We start from the raw sequence: 24600 nt of genomic DNA on the forward strand, positions 1-24600 counted from the left end.
TAAACCAATTGTCGATGAACTGTATCTGAAATCAATAAATCTTTGTGATCTTCCTATGCTGGTATCGAACCAGCGACCTCTGGCATCAGAGTCCATGACCTTAACTGTCGCACCAACTAACATCAGAACTTGCGTGGCTAAAACCAATATTTACCAATATTTCTGCATCTCTTCTACACGTCGTTTTTCTTGTCTTTGCAAATGAAAATGGAAATTGCACAGGTCTAAAGGAAGCAGCCACTCAGCTACACTCTTAATGAAGCATAATGTGGAAGAATGATCAGACAGATCACATAAGAAATGTTAGTTTCATTGACTGGTTTCATCATGGTGGCCCAAAAGGACATGCCCACAAACAGCTGTTTTGCTCCTAATTTGCATTACCAGCTGAGACCTTTGGCTGAATCAACTGGGACATGCTCGTCTACTTTCAACCGAACACATGGCTTCTCTGTGAGCGCCAGCGTCCATTTAACTGAATCGATGTCAAGGTAAGGGTGCATTGGAGTGGTGAGCACTGAGGAGACAATCGGATATGTTGTTTGAGACGAAATATAAGCGTTGTTGAGTCTCGTTAGGTAGCGTGGTAGCCTATCGTCAACACAGCTGACGCGCCAGCTGTTTGACCAGATAACCTAGCACCAGACGATCTAAAACACCGTCACTAAAACAGGCAACTGCTTGAAGCAGCCTTTATGATGATGACACACGGAGCCTGGCTTGTTGATTGTGTAGTTTATTGCTCACATTTCATCTACAGTGAGTCGTAGCCGAGTGGTTTTCTCCCGGAGCTAAGGCACTATTAGCCGCGACAAGCTAACAACCTTCACCTTCACAACATTCATTGAAAACAGGCAGCATATTATGCACAAATAACGTCAATAAAGCAGCAACTACTCGAAGCAGCCTTTACGATGATCACACAATGAGCCTGGCTTTACACATTTGTGGTTTATTGCAGACTTTTCATCAACAATGAGCTGTAGTCGATTATAACAAGCTAACGGGTAACCTCGAAAAACCATTGTCCACCTGCGGAGATAATGTCCGTCTTTTGAATCGTATGGGCTCCTGCAGATCCTGGTGTTGTCCATGGGGGTATAGTTAGAGATCCATAGGGCATGGCAGATGCAAAGAGATAGCCTCCAAACAGCAGTTATTTTTCAGGCAAGAGCCCCTTCCAAGCGTCCGGTGTGGAAGGTTCGTCTCCAAATAATATCCTGTGTGGCCATTGTTCACAAAGTGATAAACAGTAGCTCCTTTCCAACAATAAAAATTAAATGCACCGATCGTAGTTTCTGTTGAGACAACGAGCGCAGTGTTGTTGTGATGCCACAGACAGCGTGTGGAGGGGGCGTGTCGGAAAGGGTCAGAGGTTCTTAAAGAGACTATTTCAAGTCATTTGCTAACGCCATTTTGAAAGAGCAATTTTATACAAGGCAGTTCTTCTAATTTACTGCATTGACAGACCAACAGAAGGTTTCGTCATCATTGTAGTGTGCTAGAGACTGGTGCTATATGGCTGAAAAAAGCATAATACCCACTCTTTAACCTTTCTTTTCGCTCTCTCTTTTTTTACATTCCACATTAATACAACCTGATGTGTTCAAAATAAAATCCCTCTCCAAATGTAGAGGATTGTTTGTAAGTTGTGTGGAGGAGGTGAGGGACAGGAGGGTGTTAGCCAAGCTCACCTCCATCATGGACAACACCTCCCACCCACTGCACGGGACTGTAGAAGAGCTGAGCAGCTCTCTCAGTGGAAGACTGAGACACCCCCAGTGCAGGACGGAGCGCTACCGCAAAGCCTTCATCCCCACTGCTGTCAGACTGTACAATAAGACTGTAAAGTAACATGTGCAATAATCTCTGTATCAGCTGCACTTTATTCCCTGTACCAGCATCACTTATTGACATCCTGCACTAGGACTGTAACTTTACACCCCCGTTTTTATCCTCTTTTTATTGTTGTTGTTCACCTATTGTTGTATTTCTGCTTTGCTTGTTGTACATGGGATACCTTTTTTTATTCTATACAACTGGTTGCACATTTTCCTGTCTGTTTTTGCACAACCCTGAGTGATCTTCTTGAACGCCGACTGTAACAAGTGAATTTCGTATCTTATCTTATCTTAAAGGTCCTATATCATGCTATTTTAGCCATTCCAAAGTTAAGTATAGGCATTTATATGATATATTGTACCTCTACCATTATGGAGCACTCATTTTTGTGATAAATATAAGTGTTTTCTGGAGGTATTTTTCAAACCCGGAAGACACAACGCTTCGATCCAGTTAACTCCGCCCCCTCTCCCCTTTACCGTAATATAAATAAACAGCAATAAGTGAAGTCACTTCACGATGCAGTTACACGGAGTTGACATCTGCAACACAGCTTCATAAATGGCTAACACACATGCTAATATGCTAACACACATGCTAATATGCTAACACACAAGCTAACCCGCGTTTGGATTGACTCACCCTCTGCTCCATCGCTGTTTACATTATGAGACTCGCGTTGGTTATAAAAGTTAATCCACTTTGATTCTGGCGAAGGTTCCCCAAACATCCATCAGTGACAGTCACAGAAAAACAATATTTTGGTGATAGTCGCTGTTTCCCGGAGAAAAAAACAGCTGAGTGGCCTCTTCTTGAAAAGGGTTGAATATAAACTCCTCGTCCTCGTAGCCAAACGCGCTTCTTTTTCTCCGTCCGTGACATTATCGTTAGTTAAGAATAAAAAATAGGTGTCCAGAGTAGGCAACGAGCTCCATCTTCAGCTGCAGCACAAACATGACTGATCTGTTCAGATGCGATGTGCTTGTTTTGGCCACAGCTGACCTGGAAGCACCTAGGGCACTTCCTTTTTTTATTTTTTTTATTTTATTTTTTAACATTTTTTACTCTTTGTTTCTCTTTTACGACAGAAATAATGAAAAAGCTGTTTTACAAATTAAAATCAGGCCGTAAGCATAGAATTAAGACATTACATTACAGACATCGAGCACTTCCGTTCCGCTGTTACGACACAACTGAACACTCAGTCGTTCACCAGGAGAGGGAGGAGCAGCTGCTCAGAGAGCAGGATTCAGGAGGATTACTGAGAGCTGCGTGAATGAAGCCACAAACCACTCTGGGGGTGTTTTTGATAAGGAAATAGCATAACAACATGGCTAAAAGCTCCAAAAAGTCGATTTTGCATGATATAGGACCTTTAAAAAATAAAATATTACATTTTGACATGATGGTGTTGATGTTAATAGAATTATGTGCCATTTGTAGAAATTGTAGCCAGCAAATATAGATCGTTTGTCCAGTGAGCTTACCTGACCCCGGCGCTGACCTTTGTTCATTCAGCACCCTCCCTCTCTGTGGAAAGTTTCCTTATGAAGAGATCCTGAAAGAGCATTTGTGCCACTGCTCGAAATGAATGTATCATCTTTGCACTACGACAGAGGCGTGAAATTGCAACCAGGGAAACAGTAAATTATTCTTATCAGTCAAGTTAATAAAACCATAGCTTACCTGCATCCTGGAAAAGCTCGACATAGGCCTCGAAATCTACACGTCTGCAGTTCTCATCCAGGCGGCTCAATCACACCGGAGTCATCGCTCCTCTGCTGGTCCTCATTCTCATAGGGAAGCCAGCAGAGCTACGACACATCCCTGTTTGTCCTGCTAAAATGAGCTTCAGCTCCATTATCAGGCAAGTAAATTAAATATTCTTGCAGTATGACATGGAGCTAGTCTACATCTATTTACATGCCGTGTTTTAGCGATGGAGGAAATAGGCACGACTGGCAACTGTTAGCTACGTAGCCTGTGTTGCTACATATGCTACCATTGGTGCTAGCTATACGAGCTAACTATTCGCATTTATTCGTATATCCTTTCTTCTCATGGACATGGGTTATAATGTTTAATCATTGATGGACAACCAACCAAGACTGCATATTTGAGAGATTGGTGTAAGGGCTGTGGCAACGGTGTGCTTATGTACGGTAAGTTTGTCTGATGTAAACACTTGACAGTTTCTCCTTAAAGATCACTGTCAATTCAAACTCGAGCAGCAAAGTTGTACAAACAAAGCAGCCTTTTATCTAAATAATGTAGTCTACTAATAATGGCAGTATAACAACAGCCTTCTGTTCAGTCTTAACCATAAAATAGGCATTTAATAAACTATATTTTATGTAGCCACAGATTTCACGGACATTGCATAGAAATTAAAGTAATACATGAAACTATTTTACCATCATGTGTGAACTGATCATACTATCTCTGCAAAAAGTCCTGAATAGTTCTACAGGACAAGAAGAACGAAGACTACCTGCTCATTGATGTAGCTGTATCAGAAGCCTCAAACGTCATGGTAAAAGAGGTTGAGAGGGTCAGCAAGTACAAAGACCTTAAGATTAAAATTTGAAGAATGTGGAGCACTAAAGCCAAAGATTTCAAGTGTATGGGCGACTCCAGACGGAAACAACCTCTGGCACATGTTGAAGCCACCCACACTTTCAGGTTTTCAGAGAAGTAGAGTCAGTGAAGATCCACACTTTAGTGACTTCATGCAGCACCTGTGTACTGCCTAAAAGTCTTTTATCGTATCACATGAAGTTTCAAAATTTCACTTGTTTTTTAATATGAATAATTTTATTTGTCAGCATTTAAATGAAATAAGCTTATGAAATCATGTCACTCTTCACACCCTCATGAGTCATGACCAGTCTGCAGATATGATATCTAATAAATCAATAATCACTGCATGTGCAGCGGCATGCTTGATCATTTTCAAATCAAAGGTGTCATGGTACATTGTTGACAGAAAACTTCAGTATAATGTTCAACATTATGTCCCAGCTTTTTACAGACTGTTCTAAAGATGTTCCTCTGCCTGGTTTATATTTGATAACAGCGTTACCGTAACTGAGAGAAATGCAGTTTGAGCTGGAGGGAAAAGGTGAAGGAGCAGAGCAGCTTGACATTGTGGAGGACCTATCAGAAGATTCAGCTCCCGCTGCTTCTGCTCTGGCCATTACATTTATCGTGAAGTTACTCAAAGTGGAGATTAACTCTTTGTCATATGTTGGAGTTAACCTGTGTGTTCAAATTGTTATCGCCATCCTATTTTCCTAACTGTGTGTTTTGGACAATTATAGTTGGGACTCTGGGCCAAAGACTGTCTGTTCCAGCTGGACGTGAAGCCACGGCGTGTTGATGTGCTGGGCCTGTGCAGTGAGCGGATGATGAAGCGGGTCTTCTGGCTCTTATCAGGAATAAATAGAAGAATGATGAAGCTCCTTTTTGCTCTCGCTCTGATCGCCTACATTGCCTGTAAGTGTTATTTTGTGTTAAGCCTTTATTTTTCCCTTACAGTTTCCTTTTTCCTAGTTGTGTTTAGTTGAAATTTTTAGTATTATATATTTGATGATCAGTAGCTTGTAAATTTATTATATTATTTCTTGGCAACAACCTGAGTAATTCCCCTAAACTCAAGCAAAACACATTAGGTAATACTTTTATCATGATGCAACAAGCAGATTTAATATTCATTTACAAACATTTACAAACTGTAATGATTGAAATGACCAATCAAAAAACACTAATGATGACATGTATATATGTGTATATGTGTATATGTATATATGTATATATGTGTATATATGTAGATATATGTGTATATATGTAGATATATGTATATATGAATTGAAAATTTGTATCTGCGTAATTAATGATTATCATAGCGGGGCCCTAAATACATGAAGTAGAGCCTTTATAAACCTCATATCAATGATTTTACCTTTGATCCGTCTGACAAATTGAGGGTAAAAGTCGTCTAAATATAAAGCAAAGATTAATTAGTTTAAACAATCGCCGCCTGACCTTCTCACTAGTTTTAAATGTGAATAACTGATTGTTGACTGTTTCATATTGAAAATATTCAAAAGCCAGTGTTTATTACATTTCTTTTGTCTTTTTTAGCGGTCTGGGGAACATACACGAACATGAGGTACATGTTTGTTTGTTTTTTATTGCCTAATGTTGCATAGGTTCTTGAAGCACTTATGAAGATGTTTTTGAAACTAAATCATAAAGCTAACACTCAGCCTGTCCTTTTTTGATGTCACAATGACTTCAGCTGAGTATTTATGCTTTTGTCAGGTAGTATTATGAAATGTATTGGTATTTCTATGTAGGATTCATAATGAGTTCATTTCATTCCCTGTAGTTTCCCTACGTTTTTTTCTTGCAGTTTTCCATTTCCTGGTTGTTGTTAATTGAACATTTTCTCAATTGTATATTTGATGATCAGTAGCTTGAAAATTCTTGACACTATTTCTTGGCAACAACCTGAGTAATTCCCATAAGTCCAAACATCTGTAAAACCTTTATCATCGTTCAAAACATGATTAAAGTAAAGTTTAATTCTTTTGTAGATCTTTACAAGAAAATGGAGATGTCAAGATTGAGCATCAGATTGAAGATGTGAGTGAATCCTTTGTCTGTTGCTTTGGCAGTATCACGGCTGGCTGAGCGGTCCCAGGTTTGAATCCAAGAGTTAGCTTGGATTGTACAAGCAAAAAAAATACTGTACATTTTACTCAATTTTATATGTTGTCTGCCTAATGGTGAAGATGAGTTGTTTCTAATATCCTGCAGATGGTTCCTTTACGTGAAAGAACGCGCCCATGTTCATGTTAAAATGATGAACGTCTAATGCATAATATATGTCAAATCTAAAGCTCTAATGAGATTCAGCTAAATTGAATGAAAAGGTGGTAACATGAAGTTATCTGTATGCAGAACTTGCCTGGGTGATGATAAGTCGGCCTTCGGGACACACTGAAGGATCAGTGCAGTACTCACTGTTTTGTGCTCTCATCTGTTGTCTCTTTAGGTTATAGCTCCTTTGAGAGACAAGATACGTGATCTCGAGCAGAGGTGAGGAGCATCACAGTGCAAAATCAAGACACAAAGCATTGTCTAATATTGTCATATTATTTTCAGTTTTTCTCAGAAATATCCTCCTGTGAAGTTCTTATCAGAAAAAGATCGAAAACGAATTTTGGTATGTACCTAACCACTGTATGTCCTGCTTTTAATTCTTTTCAAATTCTTTTAATTGGCCTCTAGCGAATTAAAATCTTCCGAATGACGGAGCTATGCGCCTTCGCCACTTGCGAGAGGGCATTGCAAGAGGAGGTGACTGCTCTGATGGGAGCACCGCTGACATTCATTTCCTCATTTACTGCCTTGTGTTCTTCCACAGGCTCTCACAGGTCTAACTAAAAACTTTAGACTGTATCTTTTCATTGATACGTGGGGTATTCTCTTTATGTTTCATGTGGATGAATTGACAAAGCTATCTTTTTCATCTAACTCTGATAGTGCCCTGGTGTTTCTCTCTTGGCCACAGCCTGACAGATATGACAGAGATTCTCAAATCCGACCCTACTGGATATCTGTCATAGCTTGTCTTATGGCTGCAGCATCGATCAATTTTTCATCATTGGCTCTTTCCCACTAGAGTATCTTTAACCAGTGTACTCTAGCTACAGCACTGCTTCAAGTAGTGTTGTTTTTACGCAGATAAACAAAATTTGTGTAAATGTACAAAGCTGTAATTCTGACAAAATACAGTCCCGATCAGACCAGTTGAAAAATTCACTTACAAATATTTTTCTTTTTAAAAAGCCACTGTTTTGTCCAACTTTCACAAGATTACTGGTGGTGCTGGATTTGTTGGGTCCCACCTGACGGACAAACTGATGATGGATGGACATGAGGTCACTGTTGTGGACAACTTCTTTACCGGCAGAAAACGTAATGTGGAGCACTGGATCGGCCACGAAAACTTCGAACTTATCAATCACGATGTGGTGGAGCCTCTTTATATTGAGGGTAAGGCTGAATGGTTACCTTGATGTTAACGCAGTGTCTATTGAACCGTTCGACGGCTACAAACCCTCTTTGCTATTTTACCGTCTCCTTTATGATAGTGTGTTAAAAGATGCAGTGATGAAGCAGGGTTCACACCACTTGATTTCTTTGAACTGATCAACATGCCTTTATACCAAGTGAAACAAATGGCATTATATATTACTGAACCATTTTAGTGTTTCCCTGTTCCTAAACTTAATCGTTTTCCAACTCCTGGCCTTAAGCAGTTAGATTTCATCCATATCAAACACATGTGACGGTACAATAGCCAGGAACCGCGCGACGGCATCAAAGACACTTTGTAATGCTAAAGTTTGTGGGTGTGTTGTGGAGCTGCTGTTACAATGCTGACTGTTTTCTTCTTCCTATTAAGGATGGAGGAGAAATTTTTGACTGCTTCTCGATAAGTCTGTTTTAAGGTCTCAAACTGCATAGGCAAATGGGTTAATCAATTTTCTTTCTGGATGTTTGTCTCCACTGTGTTCATCCGTCACAATAAATGTCAAAGGCACATTATGCGCACAGCAGGCCATTCCACACTGCAACACATGACAGACTGCACTAGGTACTGGTTCCCAAAAAGGTCATGGGCCGATTGATGGCACAAAACATGACAAAATTGACAAACCAGTCAGGAAAACCATTAATCCTGGGGGTTGGGCTGGGTGATGTTGCAGAGTAATAAATCTTTTTTTTCCTCCTTATCAATTTTGGGACTTTGGTTGAGATGGTTAAGCGGGTCGATCTTGGCTCCCTCAGGTTCAGACTGTCATTTTGTCCTAGGGCAAGACACTTTACATCCACACACAGGTAAGGGGTAGATTGGCAGCCTTGCTTCTGTCAGTCAACCCGGGGCTACGATAGTATTTTACCACTTCAGAGTGAGGAGTGAATGAATAATGCAAAGCTGGACAGTTAAAGTCAAACTAGTCAAAATGGATAAAAGGAAAATATGGACATTAAATGGGAATGTCCTCAAACTCATTGTGCGCATGCTCAGCATGAAAGATGGAAAAATTGGAAAACAATTGAGTGTCATTTAAGGTAAGTTTACTGGTGCAATCAGTAAACTTACCTTAAATGACACTCAATTTGTTTTCAATTTTTCCATCTCAGCAGGTGGTGGAGGGCGGAGCAAAGAGAGAAGGTGCACTTTGTTTACCCACCTTCTAGACGAGATGTTCAGGGACTCCTTGAGGGATGGGAATTTCTCACACAAACGGTTCTTCTCTGCCTTTAAGAATTTCTATGTGTTGTTCAGGAGTCTTTGCTTTAGAAAAAGGAGCTCTTCTTTTTAAAGTCTCACTTGCTGCAGAAGTACAGCTGTCACTCCACCTGAATGGATTTTAGAAGCGTAAGACCACTCACTCTCTACTGGATTTACCTAAAACACTGTTTCCTTGTCAAAACAACTGAGTCAACTTTTCTGGCATGACCATTGCAAATACCTGTCAGACAAAACATAAACGCATGTGTCCTACATACCCCAAAAACATCCATATTATTGTTATGTTCTCTGCATTGCCATGTTAGGCCTGAACTCTGATCTGATTTGCATTTTGGTACACCACATTTTCAGGTCACGTTTGTAAATGAGAATTAGTTCTCAAACATTTACCCAGGTAAATTAAGGTCACATAAATGGATGCTGTTAAATAGATTTTATTTTCTACAAATTTAGGTCACCCAATTGACAGAAACGTTTTCAGGTGCTTTCTCTCTTCAAAGTTGATAACTTAGAAAATGGGGTTTTACGTTGAATAAAGAAAGGTTAAAGGTAAAAGCCAGGGCTATTTGACATTGTGACATGGTTGAAGCAAAACATGAAATAACCAAAATGCTTCTCTGACATGTCATGGACTGAAATCACCCTGACTATTCAGATAAAAAAAAAAAAAGAAGCTGTATATCATTGCTTACTCTCTCTTTGCAGTGGACCAGATTTATCACTTGGCATCTCCTGCTTCACCTCCTAACTACATGTACAACCCCATTAAAACCATAAAGACAAACACCATCGGCACTCTTAACATGCTCGGTAAGTGACTTTCACTGGTTTCAAAACTTTTCCAAACTATTTGTCAGACTAAAGATGACTTGACACTGAGCTACAGCTCTGGTTGTGACCCTGTTCCCAATTGTGTTTTAGTTGTTGTACAAACACATTCCTCACTTAAGTAATGCTTTCCTAACATGAATTTAAAAGCATATTTCAGGGGCAATGTTTTCACAGTAATGTAAACAACTAACCTTCTTGTGCATTTTTCATAAATGCCTGTTTTTACCACAAACACACTATCAGTAAAGAATGATGTATCAGGCTTTCAATAGGAGTTTTGACTTTATCAATTTTTGTCATAGGCCTGGCTAAACGCGTCGGCGCAAGACTCCTCCTCGCCTCAACCTCAGAGGTTTATGGGGGTAAGTGAATGGCTCCCTTCTTTTGCAAACCCCCATTCTAACTAGTAGTGACTAGTCATGTCTTTCCTTTTGTAAATGTTAATAAGACGGCACATCTTCCCATCTTTGACTGGGAATCAGGAAGATGATTTGCTTAAGAGCTCTTTTAAGATACTGTAGTGCTTGTGTGACATCAAGCTGCAACAAATTTTCTTCTGCCTTTCTGTGTGGAGTTTGCATGTTCTCCCCGTGTCTGTATGTTTCCTCCGGCTACTCCAGTTTCACCTACCACCAACAAGTGTGTGCGTGAATAAATGGTGGTGGTCAGAGGGACCGCTGGTGCTGATGCTGTTGCGCTTCTGTTAGTCTACCCCAGGGGAAACTAGCTACAGTGCATACGGAGCTTACCACCACCGCATGTGCACTGAATGAAGAACAAATCTCCGACACTGTGTGAAGCGCTCTGGGTGACTTGTGCCATGTGAGAAGTGCTATACAAATAAGCCTCCATTCCAAACACTGGCTGCACACGATTGTCTTTCTACTAGGTTCACAAAATGCTGCATTTCACTTTTCTTAAAAATGTGCACTTAATAAAAAGGTGCACACGGATAGCTAAATATTGTTCTATCAGTGAGTTTTATGTCTAACTCAAAAAACACAAGGCAAAGCAGATTTTTCACAGATCATTGATTTCCCTTCTGAGATTAAAAAAATCTGGTTGTGAAATACAATACTATATAGTACAGCAGACCTGGACAAACCCCGGCAAGCAATTTAATCTGGCCCGCCACTCATTTTGCATAAAAGGTATAAATCGTTTTTTTCTGCATTTTCTGCATTTTTTGAAGACACGTTTGCGCCCCTTTCAGTAGCAGTGTGTTGGCGCAGCATGGCTCTGCTCTGTCAGAGTACAAGGCTAAACTATGAAAACAGAAGGTGTATCGTTGGACAGAATGATGGATGTCACACAACGGAAGCATAAGGACCACGTGCATCGTTTTTTTTAAGTAGGCGTGGATGATTTGCTTTTGCTGAAGCTTTCACTGCACACGGGCCACGCCAGTGGACTGCACATCTCCCTTCAAACATTAAATAGGACTTAGCAGCGACTTCAAGGTACAGGACAGCCATTGTGCATGTGTTTGCAAGGTGGAGGAAATCATGTCTTACTAATAAAGTGTGCCGCTTCCTTTACCCTTTGACTTTGGCTTACCTCACGAACTCTGTTAGACGGAAAGAGCAGAAGTGCTTTTTGTGAGATGGTAGTAGTTAGCGAGGATAAGAAGTTATATAGCCTAGATTCCCAACCGGCTTTCCTTGAAGCCCCCCCGCACTTGCTGTAGACCATTTATTTTGCTCAAATCATATCATTTATGACCTGACCCTAGCGCTAACCGCTGCACTGCTGTGCTTTGAGTTATTGTTGGTGCAGCCCTCTGACTCAATCAGGTGTCTTATGTGGCTCCTTATGAAAATTAATTGCCGACCCCTGCTGTACAGTAATGCATTTACACTGCGTTCCAAATTATCATGCAAATGACTTTTCTTTTCTTTTTCTAAACTTTTATCATAATTTTCAAGTCTGTTAGAGGATCATTTGAATGTGGTTGAAAAACCTCCCAGTGATAACAGTATTTTTTTCCCAAAAGAAATATATTAAAAAACTTGATCTACTGTTCCAAATTATTATGCAACTCATCGTTTCAATACACTTTAAAGCTTGTAATTAACTGATAATGGTCACTTTGTAGCATTAGGAGGTCATATTTACTGAAATCAAAAGCTATTTCGATCACAAACATCTTAACAGGTCAAGTTATATTTTACCATAGGAGCCCTTCTGTGATAGCAGCTTCAACATTCTTAAATCCATTAAACTTGTGAATTTTTGGAGAGTTTCTGCTTGGATTTCTTTTCAGGATGTTACAATAGCCTCCCAGAGCTGCTGTTTGGATGAAAACACAAAGTTCTCAATAGGGTTGAGGTCAGGGTAGGATGGGGTCCACATCATGAGTTTCTCTCCTTTTATGCCCATAGCAGCCAGTGATGCAGACTCAGAGGTATTCTTTACAACATGACACGGTGCGTTGTCATGCATGACGATAATCTTGAAATCACGGCTCTTCTTTTTGTACCATGGAAGAAAGTGGTTAGTCAGAAACTCCACATATATTTCAGAGGTCATTTTCACACCTTCAGGGAGCGTAAAGGGGCCGGCCAGCTCTCACCATGATTCTGGCCCAAAACATGACTCCGCCCTCTCCTTACTGACGTCACAGCCTTGTTGGGACCTGGTGGCCATTCCTCAACCATCCACTACTCCATTGATTTGACCATCCACGGTTGCACGTCACTCATCAGTGAACAAGACTGTTTGAAAATGAGTTTTCATGTATTTCTGTTCATGGGCATTCAATTAACAGTTTAGGGGAGGCCCGGACAGAAGGTTTATGCACAACTGCAGCCTCTGGAGGGTCCTACACCTCGATGTTCGGGAGACTCCAGAGGCACCAGCAGCTTCAAATACCTGTTAACTGCTTTGTAGCAGCTGTTCTCGGTTGCTTTAGAATTGTTTACAAATTTGTTGAGGCAATTGCAAAATCTATCCAAAGGTAAGGTGAGATAAAGGAGAGACGTAACAAGTTTTTGTTGGGGTGACAAAAGTGCACAGGCCTAACTTGGCCCTTCTAGATGTTTTGTCTGTAATATACACTTGGTAAATGGTCTCAAGTTATATAGGGCTTTCCCACCTACCTTAGGCACTCAAAGCGCTTTACAGCAAGGAACCAGCCACCCAGTCACACTCTCATTCATACACCAATATACACACACTGAAGGCAAGGTGACAAAGAGTGCGAGACTTTGGGCAACTGTGCAAACCATGAATTGTGTTTAAGGTTTAATTCCAAAGGTCCTGCCTTATCAATCGAGAAAACAAATGAATATGCGTATGATACTTGTGTATCTGTGAAATCCTCATACTGTTAAAACGCAAGCAGAAAACATGAGCTGGGGTTATAAAATTGAGCGTTGTACCATATGTGCTGTGCCAGGCCGCAGGGCATGCAGCTTATTAAGATGTGAGATGATCAGTGCTTTCATTATGCTCTCATTTAATAACGCTACCTGAATATGCTCCAGACATTCGATGTGATGTTTTTAGAGGTAAATGTGTGGTTTGTTTCAGACCCAGAGGTGCATCCACAGAATGAAGAGTACTGGGGTCATGTGAACCCTATAGGCCCTCGAGCATGCTACGATGAGGGAAAGCGTGTTGCAGAGACTATGTGCTACGCATACATGAAGCAGGTAACACACGTTAAATATTTCATCCTATAAATAAGAAGTGTATGTGTTGTTAAATGCATAAGTACGGATGTAACACGTTTGTCTGCGTGTGCTTGAGTGATTGGTCATTAGAGAGACCGCTGTTGCAGCAGACTGAGACTGAGCGAAGGGATAATGCTCTGTAAAAGCATCTTTGAGTATCCTAAAATGTGCTATGTAAGTGCATTATCTAATGCTTTTACAAAACATTTCATGTTGTGATGTGATCAGTGTTGGGGAGAATACTTAAAAAATGTATTTCCTTACAGAATACTTAATGTATTTTGTAACGTGTTCCATTACCCTGGTCAATCAGAGTACTATAATTATAACAGTTAACACTTGTATTGCGCTTTACAAGCCAATACGCTGCAGCCATTATTCGTTCATGCCATACTCTGTGGTTGTAAGCTACTGTTGTAGCCACAGCGGCCCTGGGGTAGACTGATGGAAGCGAGGCAACCAGTCTGTGCCATCGCCCCCTCCGGCCACCACCAACCACTCACTCACTCCATTCACCCAGGCTTCCTGGTGTCCCCAAACGGTCTCCCATCCAAGTAGCCAGGCCCTTCCCTGCTTTGCTTCTGAGTTCTGATGGAATCACTCGATGTAAGATTAAAAACATGGGAAAGTGTACTGCACTTCCAACCAATGTGTACCACAATGTATTCCCTTGACATTAGCAAAGTAGCTGTATTCTAAATACCTTTGTTCTTTGTTGATTTGTTCTTCCCTCCGGAATACAGTTTCTCAAACTTTGTATTCTATAAATACGTATCGGCGGTACATGTATTCTGTTACTCTCCAACACTGAATGTGATTGATGCCAGCCTTTGATGAAGCGATAGCTCTGACTTCCATGTAGGACAGGTGATATTTATTTATCTGCATCGTCGTCTGCTTCGCCAGCGCTGCACATAATTTATCTTATTGAATAATTCTCTGAAATGGAAGCTCTCACTGTGTTGCTGTCAGTCAGTTACACAAAGGGATAGAAGTATCTTGTGTTGCATCAGCAGCTCAGTCCTGTAATTATTATTCATTAAAATAATGTGCCAATATCAAGACTATATTATTGTAGCAATTCAATGAATTGAGGGCATCTTTTTTAAATGAATGTGGGGGTTCCAATAACAAGGTAAACCATCCCGACTGGAACAGTTTAAAGTCTGCTGCTAAACTATCCTTAGACGCTGACAAAGCCACTTGAGCTTAGAGGCAAGGCATCCTCAACACTAAACCTAGTGCAGATGACTGCTTAAAAACGTCTTTCTACAATGGAAACTCCTCCTGTAGAACAGAGAATTTACTCAGATAGTTATATAGTTATATCATTGTTACACCAGATAAAATAATCTGTGTAGTGTGTATTATTAAAAAGAACAACTGACCTTTCATCATTTTTAATGCCATCATTTCACCTGCCAGGTGCACCCGGCTCAGTAGGTCAAATCCAGGGAGATCCAGGGAGTGGGGAGGACAAAGGTCCTCCCCACTCCCTGGATCTTGGATTTTTCAGAGGTTACCATTAAGCCAGTTGTTTTGGTTTATTTTGGCTAAAACTGCTGAAGCAGTTTCTATTGACTAGCACACGCTCCACTCAGGAGCTCTTCATCATTCTGTCCCTGTTTGTCCCTGTGTGTCACAAAACATAGCCGTCCATTGAATTTCATGTTTCCCATTTCCATGAGTGTGATCTCCATAATATGAATGTTTTATTCATGTGACAGGACTTTGATTGGGCCTTGCATAAGAGTGACAGGTAGAGGCCATTGATTTTAAACCGGTGCCAGATAGGATCAGCGATGCTCCAAGTTTGCCTCTTGTGACGCACATGGCAAGCTGCCTGTATGTCCATTTTAAGTTCATTCTTTATGTTTTTTTATTCTTGACTGTGGGGCATGAAATGATGTAGGAACTGTGTCTGAATCTAAATGGAAACATCTTAAGGCAATGGCACTTGGGCCTCTTCAGCTGGTTCTCAAGGTCATGTGCAATTGTAGACTTCATTCATTTTGATTCGAGATTATTAGTAGTGCATTTGAGTTAGATGGGAGCTCAAATCACTTGCCCCCAACGACTCGTGGGTTGAGTGGTGGTTAGCATTCTCGCCTCACAGCAAGAAGGTCCCAGGTTTGATTCCCACACTGTGCAGGTCTTTCTGTGCATGTTTCTCCAGGGACTCCGGTTTCCCCAACCAAAAACATGCACAATATGTTAATCCTCCAGCAGGTTCTGACCATCAGCCTGGCTCCACATCTGGAAATTGGTTTGCATTTGACCCATCCTTTGATGCTGCTGGGGCAGAGGACAAATATCCCTATGGGGACAATAAAGTTTACCTTCACTGTAACCGGCTGACGTTGTGGTATAGTGCTCCTTTGTGTTTTCATTGTGCCTCGTTGCACAATGAAAACACGTTGTCCGTTGCACCGGACTTGTTCTGATCAGTTCAGTTCTGAAGCTCCCTTCATCCTCGCTATAGAGTAGAACAATATGGTGTATTATTTTTTTTAAATGACATCTGTTGTATTTACCAAAGACGTGCTGTTAATAGAACATTGTGAATTCCCAGAGAGATAGAAGACGAGGACGGCCGTCTGAGCAGCAGGAGTTTGCCATCTGTATTTTTACTGTAGAGACCTTCAAGTCTGGCAACGCAATGCAATTATGACACAAGAGCATGACGCAAATTTAAGATATGATTTATAGATGTAGACTCAAGTATAAGTAATCGTCTGACTGTTCAGAGTTGGATGTATCTTTTGTAGTTTCTTACAAGCACTGATGCACGACCTTGTACAAAAGTCGGATGCCAGTGTAGTGTTTGTGCGTGGATAAATTAAGAGCATTGCCACTAGCTCCTGTAATGGTTAATTGACATACCAACAGTATTTTTGGCTTGTTATCATTGAAGCCTTGGATAAAATGTGTCCACAGGAAGGGGTGGAGGTGCGTGTGGCCAGGATTTTCAACACCTTTGGCTCTCGAATGCACATGAATGACGGGCGGGTGGTCAGCAACTTCATCCTGCAGGCTCTACAGGGAGAACCACTCACTGTAAATATTTCACAATCATTAGCGTGTGTGTTTCGATTCATTTTCCTGCTGCTGGACAACCATCAGTTATTTAATAGGAAGATTGTGATGTTTATTAAGATGAGCACTTTATTCTATATTATGTATTAAATTTTATTATATTATGTATTATATATTTTATATCTTTTCCCAGGTGTATGGTACTGGCTCTCAAACAAGAGCTTTTCAATATGTAAGGTAAGTCCCTAAGCAGGTGTGACCTCCAGTTTTTATTTTTTGCAACAAGATTAATAGATCAGGAAAAGGCAATACCCTGCACATTTAAAAGTTGTTGTTAAATACCAGCCGACACATTTATATTTATCAGGACAAGCAGAAGTCTGTGAATGCAGCAGGATAAAAGAATGTATCAGGTTTCGTGCCAGTGATAACGGCATTAAAGGAGAGCGGAGATGCATAATTTAAAGGTCTCCTGTCTCTTCAAAGCGTTCACCTGCTGCCCCTTCCTCTCGCAATGTTGTGTTAAAAGCCAAGGTTGTCTTCTGACTGCCAATAGGACACAGGGCCCCTGTCCTAGTCTGTCTTCCATCCCTCTATGTCCTTACTAATAGCCTGGCACAGTTATTCAAACTGAGACTTGAGTTTACCATTAAAGTGTTGGAACTCTGCAAAAGCTACAGCCTATGATTTGCACCACACTGAATTTGTTGATTCGCTTTTGGAGTGAGAAAAATATTGCGTCAAAAAACAGATGCTGTTTGATTTCACATCTGTCAGGCAGATGATTAAATGGTAATAGCATACTTATGTTTATTAGACGTCCTTTTCGTAGTATTCCATATTTACATAACCAGTTAAATTAACATTTGAATGCAGCTAATATTTAAATATCATCACCTTACCTTTTATTGTAAGACATTAAAAATAAATACAAGGTTGATTTTAAAGCTTATGTTCTGATAAGATTTATAATTAAGCAAAATAAGATTTACAATTAATAAAATACACTGAGGATCAACAGTTTGGATGTAAAGCTGTTCCTGATCTCAGGTGCACTTTTCCACTTGTCCCTGTCGTCCATCAGTTCTTCAGTGTGAAGGCGGCATCCTACATGTAGCGGAGTTGTTTGAAATCATATTCACATGTGTCTTTTCTCTGTGTTCCAGTGATCTGGTGAACGGGCTGGTTCTGCTGATGAACAGTAACATCAGTAGCCCTGTCAATCTGGTGAGTGTTGTAACCAGCTGGAAATAAATCTACACAGAACATGCTTTGTGTAAAAGCTGTTGTTTTCAGGGCAATCCCGAGGAGCACACTATATTGGAGTTTGCTCAGCTTATCAAAGGCCTTGTCGGTAAAGTACATTTATTCAGTTCTGTCTTTAGTAAAGCCTGCATTGCAATGCTGTAGATTTATTTTCTAACCGGATTTCCCTCTTTTCCGTCACTGTGCCTGCGTGCAGTGAGTCACAGTCAGATCCAGTTTCTTACAGAGGCTCAGGACGACCCACAGAGAAGAAGACCCGACATCCGCAAAGCCAAGATGTTGCTCGGCTGGGAGCCTGTGGTACGTGTTGCATAATTCTTTTTGCTGCTTGTCCAAGATGAGCAGCAACGATTTAACCGATACCAATTGGATGTTGTCTTATCTGTGACATCACTGTGTGAGCAGGTGCCACTGGAGGAAGGCTTGAATAAAACCATTCAGTACTTCAACCGGGAACTGGAGCACCAGGCCAACAACCAATACATCCCTAAACCTAAAGCTGCGCGCATGAAGAAGGCACGGCCGCGACACAACTGACTCTGATGGTTTGTGGATGTAAAGATTTCTCAAGAGACTGAAGGACAGGAGCCATTGTGAAGAAACACCACGAGGTTGTCTCCTTTACAAAAAAAACATTGACTCTTTGAAGACAAAGCACATTCAGCAGGTCGTGAATGACTCAAGTCTGAGTTAAGAAAAGTTTACTTCAATCAAGCCAACATTGTCTTTGTGCTTTTGGCATTCAAAAAGCAGACACTGCACTATTGGAAGTGAGCGAAAAGACTGTCTAAAAGACTACTGACGCTCATGTGTGTTAGGTGTTTATGAACTTATGTGAGCAAGGGTTTCATTTCAGTGAAAATGCTATTTGATATTTTATTAAAATATTTAATTTTTAGTGTTGAAGTATTGTGCAAATGAGTGTGACAGTGAGACCTGCAAGACTGCCATGTGACTGGAGGCAACAAAAACACAGCGGTACAAACCTGTTTATTTACATTTTTGGTGATCAGATTTAGCAACACTTTTTCCAAGATGTGCAAAATGTTGTTATTTTGAAGACAGGTGAGTAGTACAGAGCGGGTGGGTCTCAGGGTGACTCTGGGTCAGTAGTAGTCGTAGTTGACGTTGGCCCCATGTCTGTATGAGGTGTGGTCACGTGGGCCCACGGGGGCGTTCTCATCATAATGGTGTTGTCTGCCCTGGTCATGGGAGCGTGCATGGTCCATCCAATAGGACAGATCAGCCTCCAACCTCTGGTGAGGACACAAGGCATATGTGAGAGGTTGTAGAGAAGGCATCAATGCACTGACATGCAAGAAAGAACACTGAAATTTAGGCAACATCTACGTTTTTGTGTTAGAATGTTGGAGAACTAGTGATTGACAAATGCAAACTCGTATGACGGGATGAGGCTATTCCCTCTGCTCTTGTGCTTGTCATGTGTGTGATCTGAAGGACGCTGAGGGATAAAGGGAAGAGTGAAATGTATGGTTCCCTTTTTTATTTATTCATCAATTTGTGCCTTTTAGACAACATCAGATAATATGCTGTATAGATATTTGTTTTTTTTCCTGCCTTCGAGAGATGCTTATAAAGTCCACTTTAACCATACTGTTGTGTGTGCGTTTCTGTTAAAAATGTAGATATGTTTGTGTAGTCACTAAAAAAAGGTTACACAGGCTTCACTTATCTGTCAGTTGCTACAAATTTTTTTGTTTAAACTTATTTGCCTTAGAGCGGTGATTGGGCGGGTTCATTTGTGGGGACTCATGTGGGTTGCAGATCCATTTTCAGTTTGTCGTGACTTGTGTTGATGAATTCTTTTGATGGACAGCCTAATGGACAATGTTTGAATGAGCAGAACTTATAACAGGGTTAAATTGTTGAATGTTTTTGATGAAACTTAGAAGGTTGAGAGAGCGGTGAGAGCCCCTGTGCAGGAGCCTTTGTTAAACATGTGCCCTGACACACCATTATGCGGCTCTCACCTGCTCATCATAGCCCATGTACATGAACTGCTGGATCCACTGCTGCACGTCCGGCCGGCTGCGGTCCCAGATCTGCCTCTTGGAGCGGCTCAGCTTCGCCAGGAACTCCTGCGCCTTAGCCGGAGGGACTGCCACTGAGGCTTTAGACAGGCCGCTGTCAGAACCTCCCAGTGACAAGAGCGCAGCAGGTTAGAGATGAGACGCACAGAATCTAGTGTGGAAAAGGTATTTCTCACCATCACTTCTTTTCAAGATCTTGTGCAATGTTGAATGGTCACTGGAAACATCTGGGTAGAAGAATTAATCTGTAAAAAGATCATCTTAACCACAAATAAAAATGCTTATAAAATAGGACCAAATGTGCACAACTAAAGTCGGTTAGCAGAGGCATCCTGAGAAATGATGCCACAGCTGTTTCTCCAATAAGACTCACAGTGGACTATTCATTCACTCGTGGCTTCTGGAGACCTTGCGGCACACATCCAAGAAAAGAGAGCAAATAGCCTATTTGCCTGCTGCTCCCTCCCAGGAGAGTGTGTGTGTGTGTATGTATTTGTGTGGAATGCCTACAGGTACTAAATATGCACATGAGATGCCATTGGAGTATGTCGTTGAATGTATAGAAAGCCTTGCCCATATGTTATTCCCAAAATGAGCAGATGTGCAGTTCATTTTCAGTGCTCGTGAGCATGCATAAAGAGCAAATTTACTATGTGTTAGAAAGTGAGTTTGAAATAAGTTTCAGATTCTATTATTTAATGATTTAAATATTTTTTTGTTAACACTTTTGCTTTTAACTATTGCAATTGGCTTTCAAGATGTGTCCAACTGTAAGGGTAAAAGTAAAACTTACCTTGAAACCCCAACATCGTGAGCAGCAGAGCCAACCCCATTAACCTCAAATAGAGCTGTGCATTTGCCATCTTGAAGAAAACTGTTGAATCCCTGGGCACAGAGTAGCTTGGAGGGGAACAACTGTGCCGAGCCTGCGAGAGGAGAAAATGCGACGGCACAGACTTTTCCAAGTGGAAAGTGGCCCGTGGCAAAGGAATGTTCAGCTCCAGCCCTCCCAGCCTGCACCAGGGAAGCTGGCTGCTCGTAAGGATTGTTTCATGGGGAAAAAATGCATGGAAAAACGGTTTAACATTTGCTTTGAACATCACGCACAACAGACTTCTGCAAAATAAACACACGCATTTATTTTCTTACAAGGTATTTGACTCCTCCACATGTTGTTAGAAATGTTGAAAAAAATCTCAAGATAAAATGCACTATATGTGTGGCCAAACTTTGGAAAAGTATTAAGTGTATACATTTCATTAGCTTTATTTTGCTCATTATTTATTTACTTTTGCCCATTGGAAGCACCTGAATTGTATGAATAAGATATTAAATGTTTTTTTGAATTCCAAGATTGTGAGCAGATGCCCAGTGTGCTACATCAATAATACTGTATGCATGAAGGTGGGAGCTGGAGTGGGCACGATGTTCTAACATGCAAAACAGTTCAAGTCTGTTGAACTGAAGGAAACTGCGAAAACTCCAACCCTGTTTTGAATTATACTGTTGCCAGCGATGAAAACATGCTCCTATGAAAATGCATCTAGTAAATTGGGTAATTAGAGAAAGGTTAGGTCCTCATCCTAATCCCATTTATTTGCCTTTAGTCAACATCTCCATGGAGACGAGCTGGAGACGTCCCTGCTCCCAGTAAAGTTACAGCCAGGTCTCAGGAGAGGTGAATCGCTCACTGCAAAGACACCTGTTTATTTGTTCATTTTTAGGTATTTATCAATGCTGCAAATATCTGATGGAGTAAATGCTATTCTATTTATCAGGTGAAATGTTGTGTGGTGTAGCTTTAAGATGTAGAGATGGAGTAACCGGGAGCTGCACCTAATGGCACCATACTCGCCCTAACACCCGCCTCTTCTGCATTGATTCCACCTTGAACACTGAGAATTGTTTTCAAGTATCTCTCATGCTCTTCTTGGTTCACATTGAGAATAGAGGCGATAATCACCTGCATAAGAATGACAAACCGCAGCCAGAGGATCTTTGTTATCCTTCCAGCTGAAGGTCAAACAGGGCTATGATACTTGTACGGCTGATTATAGGACTTGGTATTGTTAGGTAGTCACTTGAGTACCATTGATGTTTTGCATACGTCCATCATGAATTAATCGCAGCGTGATTAGATTAAGCTGTGGCCTCATGTTGCCATCAGCCACTTACTGTGCCTGCAGTGGGTAGTGTGGGTTAAGATCATTTCTGGGGGAAATAAAGACTGACGTCGACTTAAAAAAATGAGTGAGTATATTTCTGCAACTCAATAACAGCAAGATTCAAAGGGATTACGTTCCCCCCAAGGGTTCTCTGTGTAAAGTCTAAGATTTGTGTTCCGTCATATAAATAAGAAAAATACCGACATTTTCGCAGATGTGTGTGGGCTTAGAAAATGTATGACTGTAATCTACCTCTCCATATTGTGGAACCATTTTAGAGAAGATGAAAGCACTTTGAGAGGCTACCTTTGCATTTGTTTTGTATCTGTCAGAGAGCTTGATTTCCTTCCACTGACCTGGAAATAACGGTACGAATTTGGTTCACATAAACTGACTCCCATTTTGTATTGGGCTCAAACAAGTGTAAAATCAATCATTTTGCATCACAGACATAATCCATGCACTGATATTCTTGTAGTTGTTTCCACAGGCAGCAGCAGTGACCATGAATCCAAAGGTCAGTGGTTTGAATTTTGGCTCTGACTGATGCACTTTGCCATTGTATTCTAGAGCAAGAGACTTCTCCCATCGGGCCTGTGCGTGAATGCAGAGAGTGAGCGAGCACTTGGTGGTGTTCAAAAGGACACACTTCTGTCATTGTGCCCCAGAGCTTATGTGGCTGAATAAATAACACTCTTCTGTAACTCTGCACAAACAAGTCCATTATTGGTTTATGTTGGGCAGCAGACCACCCATTTGCACATGGCCTCATATCCAGTAGTGCAGGGATTCCCAAAGTGAGTATATGGACCCCTTGTGGGTTCATGGGACACACTGAGGCGGGGTTCTCAAGATTATTTCAAGACAGTATCTTTACGAAAGCGGTTTACTTTGCACTTCTCTTGTTTGGAACAGGTTCCAAAGAGAAGGGATGGGAGGGAAAACTCTCGCACACTGTCTAACTTCCTTTATTCACTGCAACATTTTTGCCACTAACAGTTCATATGGATCAGAAGCCATCTTGAATAGGGTGTGGCTGGCTACACCACAGGATGCTGTCATGACGGTCTACAAAACCATAGGCAGCATTCAATAATGTACAACAACAATCAAACAATACCCAAGATACATTGAATATCAATTACTGCCACCTTCATGACGGCATCCTGTGGTGTAGCCGGCGACTCATGTCAACCATTACAAAGGCCACTGGCTGAAACACCGTCATTAAAGGAATAGGCCACCGTTTCTACATACTGAGATATGTTCTTACCTTAGCTTAGACGAGTTCATTTGTACCTGTCTGGTCTTGACTCGTGCCTTCAGTCACGTAAACACAGTACAGACGGCGTTAGCATTTAGCCTCTCCCCCTCTCCACTATAGCTCCAAACGCCTTAGTTTCCCCTTTTTATCCGCTTAGAAAATCCACATTGTTTAATTTTGTGTAACTATACTTATAGTGTAACACTTCACATAACTATATTTATATAGGGAAAACGTGGAAGATCTTGGTAGCTTCTATCTTCACCTAGTTTGGAGCTAGAAAAGAAAACCAGTGCATATTGTCACTGATCTCTCCTCGCCCTCACACTGGTCCATCGATGAGTGAAAAAGGGGAACGTGCGATCGGTGCTACGTTCATTGATCACACTTATCATCACCAAAGTCCTATGATCTTTATTTGCTGAAATCGTCTTTGTGGATCTCTTATCATTGTCAGACATGATGGTCACACCTGACACTCATTTCGAGAATCAGCATGTCTCCTGCCTTAAAATAGCTCATCGTTAACACATTTTTCAGCTGCTAGGTGAAAACTGTCCCGTTGTGTTTGTCAACTTGTGAAAATGAAATGTAAGACGTCCTAATTACTGGAGGAAGCTGGTGCCTTAGCCGTTGGCGGTCGGACGCCTTGATGAGCATTTTCAAGGTGAACGGAAACCAGGGGAATGGAAGGCCCGCAGGGAGGTGTGAAAGCATGGTGTGGACACTTTTCACACCTGGGGTCCACACGGGCTGCTCCCATGTCCTGCCGCCGGGTCAAGGCTCTCTGACAGCTTTTTGGACTTTCCTCTGTATTTGTTCTGTGAAGGTTACGCTCACTTACATGGATCGAGGCGACAGACAAAGACGTGTTCAAAAGTAGTCACCAAGAAGAATAACTTTAACAAAATGCAAGACTGGGCCTTTACTTTACACATGTATGGATGAAGCCAGCAACAAAGTCATTATTATTGTGTAATAATTTGGGATGGGGATGGTTTGCGGTCTGCATAGCTCTATGGGCAACTCATTGTTTATGAGAAATAAAACCAAACAGAAAATTCACATGACGTTAAATCTTATCATCAGTTCCACAAACTTGCCATATCAATCTTGTGGCCTAAAGTAATTTCAACAGACA

The 24600-nt window shown here is 41.2% G+C and overlaps 2 protein-coding genes across 2 annotated transcripts; one reads left to right on the forward strand and one right to left on the reverse strand.

Moving 5' to 3' along the window:
* Positions 1–3559: 3559 nt before the first annotated feature.
* Positions 3560–19071, forward strand: uxs1 (UDP-glucuronate decarboxylase 1). Its single transcript, XM_079562390.1, has 16 exons — positions 3560–3709; positions 5163–5337; positions 5986–6013; positions 6441–6489; positions 6902–6945; positions 7012–7072; positions 7725–7905; positions 9878–9982; positions 10306–10365; positions 13535–13656; positions 16615–16734; positions 16907–16950; positions 17880–17940; positions 18010–18067; positions 18176–18279; positions 18385–19071. The coding sequence occupies exons 2-16, from the start codon at positions 5247–5249 to the stop codon at positions 18514–18516; spliced, it is 1260 nt and encodes a 419-aa protein (XP_079418516.1). The 5' UTR covers positions 3560–3709; positions 5163–5246; the 3' UTR covers positions 18517–19071.
* Positions 19072–19080: 9 nt separating this feature from the next.
* ecrg4a (ECRG4 augurin precursor a) lies at positions 19081–21058 on the reverse strand. Its single transcript, XM_079562393.1, has 4 exons — positions 20824–21058; positions 20207–20257; positions 19971–20134; positions 19081–19235 (listed from the first exon to the last, which is right to left on the reverse strand). The coding sequence occupies exons 1-4, from the start codon at positions 20891–20893 to the stop codon at positions 19086–19088; spliced, it is 435 nt and encodes a 144-aa protein (XP_079418519.1). The 5' UTR covers positions 20894–21058; the 3' UTR covers positions 19081–19085.
* Between the last annotated feature and the right edge of the window lie 3542 nt (positions 21059–24600).

This window comes from Gobius niger (genome assembly GCF_951799975.1).
Source record: "Gobius niger genome assembly, chromosome: 9".
Taxonomy (NCBI): Eukaryota; Metazoa; Chordata; class Actinopteri; order Gobiiformes; family Gobiidae; genus Gobius; species Gobius niger.